An 18,340-nucleotide genomic window follows, 5' to 3' on the forward strand; every position below is an offset into this window, starting at 1 on the left:
TATCTGTATACTAACGCTTTCTATCAGACTGAAAAAATGGCATAAAATGACACCATACCTTGGATTTTCAAGACCTGTGGATTTAGAAGACAGATGACTAAAATGCAACTCACTTTATACATGGAATAAGAATTTCTATAAACAATAACATCTCCTAAACTCTAGTGACCTAAAAGCAATAGCAATAACTTTTAGTGATTTAGCTAAATCAGATATTAGGAAGTATCAATCTAGAAAAAAGCTAAGTAGATTTAAGCATTTAAAAACTTAATTTTATTCAACCATTTATGGAATTTTCACGTCTCTTCTATCTTGTAGACCAAACTCATAATGAGGGACAAAAAGAAGATGACAGTTCATCTGCAAAGACATCAAGGAACTTTATTTAAACTGAAGAAAACAGAGTTGGTTATAGATTATGTGTCATAATATCTTTTGACCTAAGATAAAACACCCAAGAGTTGTAGAGAGTCCATAAAGAAAGTGAAAAAATGGTATAATTAGAAGTACCTCCAGAGATATGGTCAACAATCAATGACCATCTTTAGGGAAAAAAAAACACCCAACAAACTTAAGGAATTTTCCTCAACGGAAAGAATTTTAATCTTAGCATCTTAAATAAAATGCATAACTGGGAAGTATCATATCCTGTGGTTATCAGTTTTTCCTGCCATCTAAACCTTATAGCCTACTGATATTGGGAGATGGATAGAATGTGGGTAAGGAGGTTTGTTCATGGTGAGGTATGTTGTGATCCTTGAAAATGCATAGGAGTTATCAGTAATTTCCCTGGGCAGCTTTCTCTGACGAAAACACGAACAGGAAAACCAGGTGTATACTTCAGTAAACTAACCAAGTGAGAATTGGAAAGTGTTTACTATGGTTTACAGTTAAATCATTTTGGGGAAGTATAAGAATATATTTGCACAAAAATCTAATGCTCTCATGTCTAGGGGAACAGATAACTCACAACAATGGTTTTGCATGACTATACATGTATAACTTATGGTGAACTGCTTGTCTTCTTAAAGGGGAGCTTGGGAAGGAAGGAAGAGAATTTGGAACACAATGTTTTAAAAATAGATGTTTATGAGGCAGCTAGGTGGCGCAGTGGATAAAGCACTGGCCCTGGATTCAGGAGGACCTGAGTTCAAAATCCACCCTCAGACACTTAACACTTACTAGCTGCATGACCCTGGGCAAGTCACTTAACACTCATTACCCACCCCCCCACCCCCAAATAGATGTTTATAAAGGTTGATATACAATTACTAGCAAGCAAGAGAGTCTCTTACCTACAGAAGCTTTCATTCTAATACAGGAAGACAACCCAGAAAGGAGAGTTAGATAGTAGGGGAGGGAAGGTGTCCTAGTTTGGGAATAGTGAAGATACTGGGAGAAGGTACATAGAATTCTAGGGCCTTAGCAAGGTAAGGCAAAAAGCTCATATAACAGAGCAGGGAGAGCCAAGGGTAAAGTCCAAGTTTCCAATATTTCATATGAAGAAACATGAACAATAAAGGATATAAAAGGGAGCTAGATATAAAACTATGACTACTTGTTATTTATGGTTTAAGTGTATATTAAGTTTAACATGCTAATAAAAGAAAAGACAACTTAGCAGAGGAGACAGAGAAAGCCAGGAAGACTCATGTGGAGTAGAGATGGGAATGGAGACATACTGGAAGGAGGGAGGCTATATATAGGAGGCAACTATAAAATAATCCAGGTGACAAGTTTGATAAGGACCTGAACTCAGATGTAAGAGTCAAGAGAAGGGGAGTGATAGGACAGATGATGTAGAGGCACAGGATAATGGTAATGGTGATGATGGATGATGACGATGATGACGGCAACGACTCACATTTTATAGCACTTTAAGGTTTGCAAAGCACATTACAAATGTGATCTCATTTTATTTTCAGAACAGCTTTGGGAGGTGGGTGCTATTATTAATCCCATTTCCCATTCCTTTCTTTTCCTTTTATTTATTATTTTTTTTGGCAGGGCAATTGGGGTTAAGTGACTTGCCCAGGGTCACACAGCTAGTAAGTGTCAAGTGTCTGAGGCCGGATTTGAACTCAGGTCCTCCTGAATCCAGGGCTGGTGCTTTATCCACTGTGCCACCTAACTGCCCACCCCCCATTTCTTTATTTTCATTTCTCCATGAGGAAACTGAGGTAAACAGAGGTTAAGTACCTTGTACAGCATCACACTGCTAGTAAGTGTATTGACAGTAGGTTGAATGGAGAGGGCAAAGGAAAAAGAAAAGCCAAGAATGATTCTGAGATTTTGAAGCTGGGTGACTGGGACAGTGATAATGACTTCACAGAAATAAGGAAAGGTTGACTCAAGTATAGATTTAGAAGCTGAGATGATAAGCTTCATTTCAGACTTGATGAATTTGGTACATCCAGGTAGATATGTTCAACATATAGTTGGCAGTGCATGCCTGGAGTTCAGGAGAAAGTTTAAGACTGGCAATCTAGATTTGGGACTGAGATATAGATATGAAGGCAGAGATGTGGAAAGAGCACTAATTCTGGAATCAAAGAATCTAGGTTCATCTCCTGTCTCTACATTTTATTGCCTGTATTACCTTGAGCAGATATTGTACATATTGTATATATTGAGTATATATGTAGAGTATAAAAATAAATTTAAAAATAAATTAAAATGGATGTTTAAAACTGTTTTTACATGTAATTGGGGAAAAAATAAAATTCTAAATAAATAAATAACCCACAATGATAAATGATGATAGCAAAGAAACAAGGATAGAGAACAGGAGGTTTAGAAAGCTGTAGGACAGGACAGGTAAATGAGAGCATTTCCCCCTACTTACCAGACCCCACAAGGAACCTTCTGTTGTGGCAACTATGGTAGCAGCTCTGGGAGTGTTGTACATCAAGGCGAGTTCTCCAAAACTGCCACGATTATCATACTGGCCAACACGGTTACTTTGATTATCTTTCGTTACCAAAATGTCATATGAGCCTCTGCAAGAACAAAGATGACACATAGTTTATTAGATGAAATGATTTACAATAAAAACATATTTATGAACTCTTTTAGGTAAATATATGAATTGTACAATGTACACCTGGCATATGCTCTACATCCTGATTAGCAGACATTAAAAGCTCTTGTTACTTTAGCTGAATTAGAAACTATTCTTCTGTTTCTATATTTATACCATCCCCTCCAATATTCTCTAAAGGATCCGTTCCTATCATTAGCCCTTCTCTCTTTATAATCTTCCATTTCTTTCTAACTAGTAGTTCCTTGATTGCTACCTACGTCTCCCCTAGCCTAGAAACAAAACAATAAAAACACTCACAAGAACCCACCTTGCCTGCCAACTATCATTCTATACCTCTCCTGACCTTAACTAAACAAATGCAGTAAGACCAACATAGACACTAATGACAACCATGTATAAGAATAAAAACGATGCAGAAGAAAAGGACATTTTTAAAAAGGCATAGGAGCAAACATTTATTATTTGGTTCAGATTAATATGTGCATAACTTGGACCTTATAGTTATATTTGTAATCACTTGTTTACTTAAAAGTTTTTTGGTTGATTGCTACTAAGTTTGGAATAATAAAATAATGAAATAAGTACTTCCAATACTTTGAGAAGCTCTAATTTCATTAATATGGTAATTACTTCTACTGTTACATAGTACAATCCTTCCATACCTTACCGAATAACCACTGAGACCATGGCCAAAAGAATATAACGTTTTTATTATGGCTAATATGATAATAAGCCTCCCTGAATTTACCTAGGCTGGTCCACAGATAAGAAACACATAGCCACACTGTTGCCAGGCTCATAACTAAAAAGTTTTACTTACTACCTGTAACCATGGCCAAGTCACTTAACACCTATGAGCCTCAGTTCCTCTTCTCTAAAATGAATGGTCTGGACTAGGTAGCCTAAGGTCTCTTCTAGCTTTAAAACTAGAGATTTTCTTACTTTGACCTAACTAAACTCTGAAAGCATTTTACAGTAAATATCTACGAGTGAATTTCCATAAAAAATAAAGAATAGACAAATGGGAAGAATTATATGAACTGATGCAGAGTGAAGTAAGAAGGACTAGGAGAATAATACGCACAGGGACTATAATAATGTAAATAAAAATGAACACTGAAATGAAGCTAAACAGGGTAGAAAGGCAAGGAGTGGAAAATAAAATCAGATATATAGGAGTGGATGACAAGAGGCCTTGAAATAACAACCTAAAATGAGGATGGGGGAGGGGAAGTATATATTCCTAGCATTAGCCATCTATGTCCCTCTAAGTATATGATGATGACAACAACCTTCCATACTCTCTACCATAAAACGTCCATTGTTAATGTTGTTAGGGACCAAATACCAGGTTAAACAAACCATGGGTCTAAAAGCCAGGATAAAGTAGGATAACATTGCAGGTTCTAAAATGGTGGAGAGAGAGGTTTAATGGGGACTCACAAGTCAAACTGGTTGAACTCATAATGAAAGGTGGCATAATCACCAATGAAAACTTATTCAAGCATAACCTTCTGGAGAAAGGAGCTTTATAAAGAGAAATTGTTTTACTAATTCACTAAAGATTTTAAAGGGAATAAACTATACAGTCAGATAAGGAGAAATGAGGAAACTATGCAATTTAGGCTTTCAAACAGACTTGGACAATGATATGTACCAGATGTGTTTTTTTAATGAAGTAACCACAGGACTGTTTTAATATAAACAGAGAACTAGTTTAGAGACAGGAAAAAAAAAAGGAAGAATAATCAGAAACTTCTCTGCATATCATAGAAATAGTGGGACTCCCTAGGGACTAATTTAATTTTTTTGTTTTTATTTTTTTTTTTGGCCAGGTAATGGGGGTTAAGTGACTTGCCCAGGGTCACACAGCTAGTAAGTGTCAAGTGTTTGAGGCCATATTCGAATTCAGGTCCTCCTGAATCCAGGGCTGGTGCTTTATCCACTGTGCCACCTAGCCGCCCCCTTAATTTTATATTTTAAAAAATATGAACTGGGTTCTTGGAAGAGGTAGGTACACAGAAATATCTCTAGTTTTACTGAAGATCCTGTTCTCTTCTGAAAAGGAAATGCTAAGGCTATGGTGAGAACTTCAGCAAGATTTCATAGTGACATACGATGTATTTAAGAGGAAGATATGCACACTACACTCAAAGGATGATGGGTTCCAAATGATCAGTTGAAATTTAGGAAAGAAAAAAACCTAAGAATTACTGGAATGGAAGTCGGAGGCCTAGAGTTGAGACCCATTTCTACTACTACTAATTTCCTGTGGCCATAAGCTTCATGAAGGCAGGAATTGAGTCTTATCTAATTTTCTTAACTTCCCTGTCACGGAGTAGTGTGCCCTCCTTTTACATTTATTAAGTAGGTACTTTCCACCTCTGGCTCATCCTCTGGCCTACTCTACTACCACCACACAGGTCTGTTGCCTGCCTTCCTTAGAAACAGTTCTATCTTCAGGATGATTCAATGTTTAGTAAACCCCCTGCATGAAACTGCCTTATGAAGAGAAGGCCCAACTATATTGCTCATTTTCTATTTCCAGCTCACCCACTTGCCTGCCTTACCAGCACATGGTAGATGGGTCTACCTGTATATGTACAAAGGGGCTCACAATCCCATAATAGGTTTGTTCTACATATGTACTGGTTACGCACCCACCATGAAGGAATTTTTTCCCCACCCCAATTTTCAGCTCCTTTTTATGTGTTTTCTTCCCAGATTAGAATATAAGCTCCTTTATATTTTTGTTTTTGTTTTTTTATGGGGCAATGAGGGTTAAGTGACTTGCCCAGGGTCCAACAGCTGGTAAGTGTCAAGTGTTTGAGGCCATATTTGAACTCAGGTCCTCCTGAATTCAAGGTCAGTGCTTTATCCACTGTGCCACCTAGCTGCCCCCTAAGCTCCTCTATATTAAAGACTACCTTGTTTTCTTGTGTTTGTATCACCAGGGCTTAGTACAATGACTGGCACATGATAAGTGCTTAATAAATGCTTCATCCATCAATCCATCTATCTGTTTAATAATATTGGCTGAACCCTATTTTTACTATGTCTCATATTCTGTCATAACTTTGCAATTAGGTCATAATATATGATTTCTGGGATACAGGCAGCCAATTAGCATTCTTCAGAATGTACCAATTTATTGTAATCCTCATAGAAATTTAGTATGTATGTGATCATAGGTGAAATATTAAGTCCTGAAATAACATTCTGTAGTACTCTAATAGAACAGTGGATAGGATTCTAGTACATGCTGGGTCATAGAAACAGATGCTTGGGAGGCAGCTAGGTGGCACAGTGGATAAAGCACCTGCCCTGGATTCAGGAGGACCTGAATTCAAATATGACCTCAGACACTTGACACTTACTAGCTGCGTAACCCTAGGCAAGTCACTTAACCCTCACTGCCCTGCAAAACAAAACAAAACAAAACAAAAACAGAAACAGATGCTTGAATTTTATTGTCCAAACTTGAGTTTTATTAGTTTTGATCATGGTATATGAATCCATGAAAAAATTGTACCACCAAAGCCTTTTCTTCTCATTATGGATAAGACTTTGTAGAACAAACATTACAGAGTAGTACCTCAAAAATTTATAACTTGGGCAGCTAGGTGGCACAGTAGATAAATCACCTGCCCTGGATTCAGGAGGACCTGAGTTCAAATCCGACCTCAGACAATTGATATGTACTAGCTGTGTGACCCTGGGCAAATCACTTAACTCATATTGCCCTGCCCCCTCAAAATTATAACCTGAAAGCACAATAGAAAATATATCAGTGGATTATCTAAAGGCATTGTCTCCTTATAAATCCTAATACAAGATATGAAACAGCATTACTATATTACGACCAGCAGAGTTTGGGTATTACAAAGAAAAATCATGTATAATCTACCTTTAAATGAAGTATAAGTATTTCTTTAAAGTTTCTAGGATGCCTTATACTACTTTAAAAAAAAACAAACAAACCAAAACCAAGTTATGTATTTTATGATTATTAACTTTTTAAGTTAATCCAGTCAAGCTACTCCTTTCTTCTTTTGGCATTGTTAGTAGTTTACATGACCCTCTCCTATTCTGTTGGTACCGTAGGGATACCTTTTATGATAGCATACGTCATCCCTTTCCCATTCTGGTGTTATCATGACTTTTAACCTTCCTGAGACATTACTTCCAAAGAATTTAAAGTGGAAAAAGACTTTTTGTATAAAACTCTTTAAAATGAAATGCCCTTGGGTAAATGTACTTTCTTTCTGCCCAGCCATACCTTCTTGCTTATCCTTGATGTTATTTAACTCTGTACTCATTTTTTATGCTAATCCTTCCAGGAACTGAACGTTCTAATATCAACTATGAGTTTGTGTAGTGTTTGGATTTTTTTTTTTAGTTTTTACTCCTGCACATATGAATTTAAGTTATGAACCATCAGTCATACCTAAATAGTTGACTCCCTGAAAGTCGAAATACTCTGAAACATTCTTGTGAGGTTTGCTATTCTTGCATCTATGTGAGTGGCTGTAAATTGCATGTATATACCCTATATTTATGTTATGTAGCTGACTTTTGTTTGGACTGTTAAAATTCAAAGATTAAAATGCTTATGGAAATTAATAATAATAATAGAATAAATGAATGAACGAATGGGCCTAAAATCAAATGGTCCATACAGTGATAGAGTTAGATTCCAAAAAGGTCCTGAAAGACTATAACATTAGGATGAATCTATTAAGATGAAATTAAAGGGGCAGCTAGGTGGCACAGTGGATAGACCATCGGCCCTGAAGTCAGGAGGACCTGAGTTCAAATCCAGCCTCAGACACTTAACACTTACTAGCTGTGTGACCCTGGGCAAGTCACTTAACCCCCATTGCCTCACCAAAAAAAAATCCCCCCAAAAACTTAAATATCTGCAAGGTTGTTCCAGAGGAAGAGGGATTTGTTGTGTTTGATCCCAGAGGACAAAGCAAGAACAGATAAAAGTTGCAAAGAAGAAAAATTAGTTTTGATGGAAGGGCAAACAAAAACAAAAACAAAACCACTTTCAAATGATTAGAGGCATTCAAAAGTGAAAGTAGTGGGTTTCCCCCTCACTAGAGGCCTCCCTGTAAAAACTAAACGATTGTTTGTATGCAATAGGGATTTTCTTTTTTTTTTTTCAGGTCAAGGTTGGACTAGGAGGTCATTAAGGTCCCTTCTCGGCTCTGAAATTCTCTGATACTGTAACCAATCTCAGACAAGTTCCTTTGGTTCTCTGGTCCTCAGATTTCTCCTGTAAGAAGATGATGCTCTTTCCAGCTTTAACATTTTATGATGTTTATGGACTAGGATGAGCTAATGCCCTGGTAGTAAAAGGTGGGTTTAGGATGGAGAAGGGCCTAGAAATAATCTAGTCTCCTGGGGAATTAGAATATAACCCTGTGTCCTAAAATTTGAGTATATGCTTGAATGGAAAGCAATGAAATTAACACAGCAACAATCCCCGTCTACAAACAAAATGAGGTGAAATAACTTTCCAGGAAGTACTTGTAAAAATATACTAAAAGGAACGACATTCATTTTGTTCAGTGTTACAATCTGTCTCATTTTTTCTGGGGCCATACAACTAAGGCAACTTAAAGCAGACTCTGGAAGAGGAATCAACCCTTGTTCTTAAACCTTCCCATCTCCTACTTGGTAAGAAAATATATCATTATTTCTTCTAAGATTACTGTGGCTTGTCTTTGTAATCCCAGTTATTACATTACCCTTTACCTAGGAAGGTTTATAAATTGAGGACAGGAGTGAAAGCATTTTAAAGCTATGGAGTTTAAATTATAAGAGCCTCATTCATATAATTTAAGTTGTGTTTAGGTCATTAAGGGTTCTAAAAACAACTCCATCAAGTATCTCAGGTTACATCCCATGAACAGTAAACCAAAGAACCAATGTAATTCTAAGTGTTTAGATAATGCTTGAAAAATATCACTCTGTACTTGTCAAATAAATCTGAAAACAATCCAAGGAAGAAAGCAGACCTGTGCTTTAGATGAAAGCTCAGAACAACGTCTGCTTCCTGTGTCCACTGATGTGTTTAAGGTCATTTAAAAATTTCCCATGTTTGCAAGTGTGGGATCAGAATGCCAGGCCTACTGTGTATGTGTATGGTATGTATGGTATATATTAAAGGGTGTGTGTGTGTGTGCGCACGTGCATGCATGTATGCATGCATATGTATATGCATATATGTGTGGTATGTACATATATACATATCCCTTTGTGTGTGTATGCGCACACATGTACATATAAACACAGTAGGCTTGGAATCCTGATATAAAGATGTAATTAGATATAAATATAGACACAGAGAGACAGATAAATCATTTATTATGTTATTATGCATCTAGAAATATTGCACTGTGTAAAAAATGGCTCAGAAAGTTTATGGTAGTATTTTGAAGGACTCTCAGAAAGTTCCCATTTCTACAAAAAACAAAGAAAGAATTGTAGCTATTTGCTTGGGTAGTTTTTTAGAACACATCTGTTAATATTTTGCCAATCTCTCAATATTCTGGAGGCTACCGTTGAGCTTATATGCCTCAGTGGTTTACCTTTTAATGTATCCATTAATTTCATGAGTAATTCTTATAGATTTATTAATCTTGCAAACTTTCTGTGCCGTCTTCTCCATATTGTACCTTCCCGTCTTTTGATTTTGTTTTCCAAAAATTATTCATAATTTTGCTTTGTTGCTATTCAGAACTCAGATTTGAAAAGTTCTGCACTGAGTCTCTTCCAAGTGACAACATGTTTATCAACAGAGGAAATATGTTTTTGTCATGCAAAGTACTCACAGTTTATTTGTCTAGCACAAAGACCAAGGTACACAAGGATTAAATGGGTATTTATTTACAAAATGATCATTTGAAGTAGAATCTAAAAGAACATAACATGTTTATAACATTTATTGAGTGTTCAGACTTGTGGCAGGTGCAGAGAATACAAGGAATAGGAATAGTGACCAAACATGTGATTTTATTGATAAGAAAACTTTCCAGAAAAGGGAACTCTACTAATGCAGGTCAGTCCCTTCTCTACAACTGATAGTGTAAGGGAGTTACCTAGGGCACTGTGAAATTAAATGACTCGCCCAGGATCACACATCTAGTATGTATCAGAGACTGGACTTGAATTTAGGTTGTCCAGGCTCTAAGACTAGCTTTCTATCCTTAGTCTTGTTGAGACAAAACTATCTCTTGCAAAAGGATTACAGAATAATAGAAAACTAAGTAAAAAGAAAAAGGGGGGAAAAAAGAGGAAAAAAAAGCAAAGGAAGATGGAGCAGACAGGGAATTCTTATAGAGGAGGTATTAAAATATAAGAAAGAATATGTGAGTTCCTAACTAAAAACTCTCTAGAACCCATTACTATTTAGGAAAAATTACACTTAAAAAATGGGGAAAACTGTCTTAGAATACTAAGAGACTATATAATTAAATTAATTCAAACATTTAAATTGAAATGTACATGAACAAAATAAAAAATCTCTTCTACTTGCTAGTTAATTACTGTTACTGTTTGTGATGAATAATTCTATTTCCTAATTAGGTATGAGATAATTATAACCCTACCTACTGTAGCCAAGTAATTTTAAGGATATAATAGGATTCAAAATGTAAGAAGTTTCAGCCTTAAGGAAGCTGAAGGCTCAGAAATGTGACTGAATGGATAAGGAATAAAAGGAAGTAGGAATGATTTATGAGTTAATGATGAGGGTTTTTTTTGTTTGTTTTGTTTTGTCTTTTTAAGCCAGCAATTCTTTTTAATGTTACATATACTATCCCAAGGGACATCTGATGATATGTTTATAACACAGTATGTGTCAAAGAATGTTTTAACATATGATTTCTTCAGGATCCCTCCCCTTTCTGTATTCGAAATGGAGGAACTGAAAGTGCAGTGTCAAGACTGGCGAGCCATATCCTATCTTTGGCAAGCTGTACAAGCACTATTGTAAAATGTAATGTAAAAGAACTGTAAACTAGCAACTTCAGTTTATGACATGCCATTGAGCACAGCAGCTTCCTCGGGAGAACGATGAGTTATTTTTAAAAAGGCTTAAAAGGAAAAGGGATGAACTGAATGAAAAACAAGAGCTATAACTATAGGAAATAATCAGATGAAAGACACTATCTCTGAAACATATTAGCTATGTCATGATAGGCAAATCATTTAACCTCTGAAACTCAAATTGTTTCTTTGTAAAATGGGCAAAATAATACATTGCGTGCTTTACAGAGTTAGAAGGAGGCCTGAATGAGAGTATATATAAAGTGTTTTAACAAAGCCAAAAGCACTATATACAAATGTGAATTATTATCTCATCAAAGAGATATATAGTTCACATAGAAATGGTCCTGGGACAAGGTGCTATCTAGCTATAAGTCTTTATATTTAATTGCTTCGTTATTTTTGTAGTTCTATGGACTATTAAAGATAACAGAAAAACTCTTTGTAGGTGAATAAAAGTATGTGGATATACATTTATCTTCTGTAGAACTGCAGGAACCATCCCTAATAAAAATCTTGTAGCAGATATGACAACAGGCATCATGTATAATACCTTATGTTCTTCTCACATGACTTTGATTTCCTCTAAGAATCTTTTTGAAAGACGTTCCACATACCTTAGAGATTGTTAGTGTTTGATATAGTGACATTTATTTAAGATGTTAAGTTTTTGTGACTCACTGTTACAGCATTAATGTTGGGCAAACCTGACCTGTGATAATAATCCAGTTCCAATAAAGTTTACTGGTTGAGTTCTGTAAGGTACTTAGAGGTCTGTATATGCAGTACTAGATTTGTCATCTGTTAGACCACGGAAAATAGAGAGCTTCTGATGTACTATTCTAGATACCAGGTCATTTCTTTAGGCATGTGCTATATTTTTTTTTAATTTTTTTTTAGTGAGGCAATTGGGGTTAAGTGACTTGCCCAGGGTCACACAGCTAGTAAGTGTCAAGTGTCTGAGGCTGGATTTGAACTCAGGTACTCCCGACTCCAAGGCCAGTGTTCTATCCACTGCGCCACCTAGCTGCCCTGGTTGTTAATCTTTCTATAGCTGTCTTGGGTTGATAAGCACCATTTGTTAAAAAAGATTAAGTACAGATTTCTGTTTGGACACTTTCAGGAACTATTATTATCCATTTTACAAAGCCGAAAAATATTGACTGGCATTGCATAGGTGTTAATTGCTCTAAAGGTATTCTTCCCATTAAAAACACTTTTGACTTCAGAATGCCAGTTAGTCTCTTGATATAGTCTCAGCCTTATCCTTGATAGTCTATGCTCACTGTATAGTGCCTGGAGAAGAAGATCAAGAAATTTCCAAGCATCATGTTCATCTTTTGGTTCAATATGGTTTCCACATTCAAGCTCAAAACAATTAAGTTCTTTTCTTCCTTGGTGTACATAAAGACATTTATGCTTATTGGAGGGACATTTTTATACTATTGGGAAAAGTATGCAAAAGATGAAGTAGTGGGTCAATGTCCCTTTCTGTAAAAGCCATATAAATGTCATTTATGTACCTCAAATGACTAACAAGATGCTTTGGTACAATTCTCTCTTTGATTTGAATGATGTAATCAGTTCTACTCAGGAGTGATGATGCATTTATAGCTAGGCAAAACCACATCTGGCTTATGATACATTTATATCAACTATTCTTGACATTACTGTGCTGGTGGTATAAAATAAATAAATAATAGTTTTCTATGCAGACATCAACCTAATGTACTCATTATTCCTTTATATGCTTGTAGTATAATACTAAGCCATAACAGCAGAACAGAGTTAAAGACTTTTCAACAATCAGTAAAGTTGATGTAAATGTTATGTTGCTTTCAGAAGGCCTCTCTAATTATTACTGAATTGATCGTGACTTGTTTTTCATGGGGATAACTTGGCAAACATTTTTTTCACTCTTCAGCTGATATATTATTTTCTTGAAGGTATTTATAGATTTTAAAGTGATATAAACTGTGAATGCTTTATATAAAGTACATGAACATATAATTAGCCTAAATTTAGGGAGATCAGGCTTTTATCAAGAGAAGAATCTGGTAGAGTGCTCTGCTAGTAATTCATGTGCTTCTGTAAAGCTTTTCTAAATCAGTAACTACTGATTACAATCAGTAATTGAACCCACTGCTTTCCAGCTCTGCAGACAAACTAGAGTTTTAGCAATTGTCATTCTTCATATTAAGGGTTCACAAGCTTTGTTTTACATTTGATCCAATTTATCCTTTCTTTGTGGTGGACTTCTTTTTGACTAGATATAGATTTCTCTTTAAAGGATTCTCTCTAATTTCTTTACTTCTCAATACTCATTAATATAGTTTTTGATTGAGTTGAATTGTCAGTTTTCTTCTCTCTGTTACTTATTACATCTTAGCCTTTTGGGTTTCTCTTAAATGATGGTGATGAAATGAGCCTCATTCTATCACTCTGTTTTCTTCTAGGTTTTTACATTCCAAAAGCTTTTCATCCCATGTACCTTGGAGACTATGAATACTTACATCTATTATAATATTCTTATTTATGACCAAAGACGAGATAGACAATCAAGAATAGAAGGAAAACAGAAAGCTGGGAAACAATTTTTACAGCCAGTGTCTCTGATAAAGGCCTCATTTCTAAAATATATAGAGCACTAAACCAAATTTATAAGAATACAAGTCATTCCCCAATTGAGAAATGGTCAAAGGAGATGAACAGGTAGTTTTCAGATGAAGAAATTAAAGCTATCTACAGCCATATGAAAAAACGTTCCCAATCACTTCTGATTAAAGAAAAGCAAATTAAAACTACTTTGAGGTACAGCCTCATACCTGTTCAATTGGCTAATATGACAAAAAAAAGGAAAATGGTAAATGATGGAGATGATGTGGGACAATTGGAACACTAATGCATTGTTGGTGCAGTTGTGAACTGATCCAACCATTCTGAAGAGTAATTTGGAACCATGCCCCAAAGGCTATAAAACTGTGCCTACCCTTTGACCCAGCAATACCACTACTAGGTCTATATCCCAAAGAGATCATAAAAAAGGGAAAAGGACCCACATGTACAATATTTATAGCTGCTCTTTTTCTGGTGGCAAAGAATTGGAAATTGAGGGAATGCCTATCAATTGGGAAATGGCTAAACAAGTTGTGATATATGAATGTAATGGAATACTATTGTGCTGTAAGAAATGATGAGCAAGAAGATTTCAGAAAAACCTGGAAAGACATGAATTGATGTTGAGTGAAATGAGCAGAACCAAGAAAACACTGTACACAGTAACAACAGTGTGTGATGATCAACTGTGATAGACTTAGCCCTTCTCTGTGGTACAATGATACAAGACAATTCCAAAAGACTCATGTTGGAAAATGCTCTCCATATGCAGAAAAAGAACTATGGAGTCTAAATGAAAATTGAAGCATACTTTTTTCATTTCTGTTACTTTTGTTGTTCTTGTTTCTTTAATCTTGTGGGTTTTTCCTTTTGTTCTGATTTATCTCTCAAACATGACTAATGTTTAACATGATTGTAATGTATAACCTATATCAGACTGCTTACTCGCTATAGGTGGGGAGAGGGGTGGGGAGAGAGTAAGGGGGAAAAATTTGTAACTCATAATCTTACAAAAATGAACATTAAAAACTATGTTTACATGTAATTGGAAAAAATAAAATAAAACACTACTTAAAAAAAACAATGTTCTTGAGCTTTATGGACCAATGTAAAGTCTAGGTAATTTTTGGGCAATAGCTCAATTTTAAATAATAGTGTGGTGGGGCAGCTAGGTGGTGCAGTGGATAAAGCACCTGCCCAGGATTCAGGAGGACCTGAGTTCAAATCCAGCCTCAGAAACTTGACACTTACTAGCTGTGTGACCCTGGGCAAGTCACTTAACCCTCATTGCCCTGCAAAACAAACAAACAAAAAATAATAGTATGGTACAGTTTATTTATTGGTTGAGTTGTCTAGGACATTCTGAGGTCTATATTATTGTACAAGAATTTGTCATGTGTCAGTCAGTTGAGAAAAGATAGTGAGCTTCTGATGTATAATTCCAGTCACTAGGTCATGTCTTTTATTGGGTATTTTATAGACTGAAGTACTGTGTTGCACAACACTTATTATGTCCTTGCATAACTTCCATTGATAATTTAATCTAAACTCCAAAAGGATAACCTTCAGTAAGCTCTAGTGGCAATAACCTGGCCCTGAATTGCCATCTGCTTTCATAAATAAACATATCTGCTTTCATAAATAAATTTATATTACTTAGCTAGTTCTTTGATGCTTCTTGGTCAACATATTGTTGGCTCAGTTCATGTAGATACTGCTCAGAGCATCTTTTGATTCTATTCCTGAATCACCACCATTTCCTAGTAAACCAATTTAAGTTACTTTAGGCAAATTAAATGATGTATAGTTTTTATTGTATTCTGCAATTTCTCAGTGAAGTAATGTCTGTTTATACCAAAAGAATATCTGTAAGTTTTTAACCTGTTTATCAAGTGCTTTGATGAGAGAGCATTAATCTTTCTATAGACTGCTTAGAGTGGTGGGTCCAATGTTTCATTAATATATTGTGAGTTTTTTGTGATGATGATGATGATGATGAAAACAACTCAAGATAACTTGGAGTCATGTCTAGAGAATGAGGAAAGAAGTCTTATTTAACGTCAGTTAGATTTGGGGAGAAGATGTATATGGCTTGAATTTATCTAATTCCTCCATTTAAGTAAAGGGGATTTGAGGTTCTAAGTGGGTTACTATGAGAGAGACAAAAAACTAACCAAGGATAATTAAGCCAGGATATAATCTCAAGTTTTTGGTCTGAATAGAATCCCTTGGGTTCTGGATGGTAATCATTACTCTAAGTACTTTGAATCAGGGATCTTATTTATATAATTTATGCAACAAATTGACTATACAACCTGTAAGGTTCAGTTTCCTACCGTTCAATGACATAAAAATTATCACCATCATCCCCTTGGTCAATGACATGTTCTTCAGACACCACAGTCCTCTCAAACATGGCATCAAGGACCTCAGACAACTGCTCCTACAGCATAAACAAAGAGCAAAGAAGACATTTTGTTGACAATAACAAGGATTAAGAAAGAACTAGAGGCAGCTAGGTGGCGTAGTGGATAGAGCACTGGCCCTGGAGTCAGGAGTACCTGAGTTCAAATCTGGCCTCAGACACTTAACACTTACTAGCTGTGTGACCCTGGGCAAGTCACTTAACCCCAACTGCCTCACTAAAAAAAGAAAGAAAGAAAGAAAGAACTAAAAATAACTTGTAACCAAGTCAGGAGCTATCTGGAGATATCACCATAGTTTTGCTAGTCCCACCTTTTCTTGTTGCCATTTTCCATTGGATTCTAAAACATGTGCTTTTCTTTTACCCAAGAGAAATTGGGTAGTATACTAAAATCAGATGTTGAAATGTTTGTACAACAGAGATTACAAGTGAGTCTGCAAATGACTTTTTGTTTGTTTGTTTTGTTTGGGTTTTTTTGCAGGGCAATGAGGGTTAAGTGACTTGCTCAAGGTCACACAGCTAGTAAGTGCCAAGTGTCTGAGGCCAAATTTGAACTTAGGACTTCCTAAATCCAGGGCCAGTGTTTTATCCACTGTGCCACTTAGCTGCCCCCACAAATGACTTTTGAGGCAGTATTATCATTAGAAAGGCAGAGGGACATAAGAGAGGCAGAGAGCCAAGCTTGGAGTCAGGAAGACCTAGGTTCAAAGCCTGCCTCTGACAAGTAGTGCCTGTGTGACCATGGGCAATTCACTTAATCTCTTTGTGTTCTAGGCAAGAAGTAGTAGGTCCTGAAGCAAATTAAAACACAATTGGAGGGGCAGCTAGGTGGCACAATGGATAAAGCACCAGCCCTGGATTCAGGACAACCTGAGTTCAAATCTGGCTTCAGATACTTGACACTTACTAGCTGTGTGACCCTGGGCAAGTCACTTAACCCCAATTGCCTCACACCCCCCCATCAAAAAAGTTATGATTATTAAGTTTGTGGTTGCCATTTCTTTCTTTTATGATTTTTAAAATTGCCTTAATCAACTAAGTCATCATTGTGCCTATGATTAGTTTTGGTAATACTAATTTGATGCTGGTTTATTCCTCATCACTTCTGTTTATATGACCTATCCCAAACTTCTTGAATTTACTTAACTCCCTAACTTCTTTCATTTTATTTATCTAATTCCTTGCCTCTTTTGACACCTGCAACTGTCTACTGTTGATGTTTTTCAGTACTTTGAGGTGTCATTAAACTGAAATTCATGAAAGCCAGAACCCAGCATTGAAATAAGTATAATTCATTAAATACTCATTACATTGTATACTAATTTATACAGTGAATAATAGTATTTGAGCTCTGCAGTTTAAAGATATGGATTGAGGTTATATAATTCTTGCTTTCAGTTAATATATTCCATTAGATGGCATAAGGAGCCTCATGAAGTAATCCAGTGAAAGTGTCTGATTATTTTCACTTACTACATTGTTACAATGAATGTCCTTGGAGATAATGATACAATTTTAAAAGGTCTTTTTTTCATTTTGACTGGTGCATAAAATCAAACTGAAAGCAGTCCTTTAAGATATCATATGTATCACAATCTTTGTTACATGATAAAAATGACCTTTAAATTTAAGATACATGCTTTCTCATGGATTTTTTAAAAAATGTGTTAGTATCTAGAACCAAGTAGGGAGGTGACTACATGAAGTTACTTCACAGATACTATTTATAACTATAATCCTAACTCGAATCATCATATGTCATTATTATCAAAGCTTTTTTAAACTCAGGCATTAAAAAAGGATCCAAATAGTGACTAATCTTTTATTGAAAATTCAGAATTATTATTTTAAACATGAAGGCAAAATCAGTTTTCAAAATTGAGGGGAGTTTGAATGCTAATTGATTTTGCATACACTTATTTTTCTATTCCATGATTTTGAAAGAAAACAGTAGATATTAAATGTCACATAAAAGAAGAGTCTGTTCTTCCATAATGTGCACTGCTTGGCCTTTGGTACATAACTATCTGGCAAGAGTAAGAGCCTTTTACTTGTAATTTTTACTCTAAACTACCATATCTGACTTTTATGTACCAGGAAGTTCTTTGTTACTTTCTACTTCTTTGCTAATTTTTCTTTTTTGTTTGGTTGGGGTTTTTTTGCAGGGCAATGAAGGTTAAGTGACTTGCCCAAGGTCA

General features: G+C 35.7%; 1 protein-coding gene across 1 annotated transcript in view; it reads right to left on the reverse strand.

Moving 5' to 3' along the window:
* Positions 1-18,340, reverse strand: part of PRKAR2A (protein kinase cAMP-dependent type II regulatory subunit alpha) — a 117,698-nt gene that overhangs the window by 41,727 nt on the left and 57,631 nt on the right. The window contains exons 5-6 of the mRNA XM_043964100.1: positions 16,054-16,160; positions 2,846-2,999 (exon numbers count right to left, since the gene is read on the reverse strand). Coding sequence (XP_043820035.1) covers positions 2,846-2,999; positions 16,054-16,160 — 261 coding nt within the window. The remainder of the gene's footprint in view (positions 1-2,845; positions 3,000-16,053; positions 16,161-18,340) is intronic.

This window comes from Dromiciops gliroides, chromosome 1, assembly GCF_019393635.1.
Source record: "Dromiciops gliroides isolate mDroGli1 chromosome 1, mDroGli1.pri, whole genome shotgun sequence".
In the NCBI taxonomy this organism is placed as follows: Eukaryota; Metazoa; Chordata; class Mammalia; order Microbiotheria; family Microbiotheriidae; genus Dromiciops; species Dromiciops gliroides.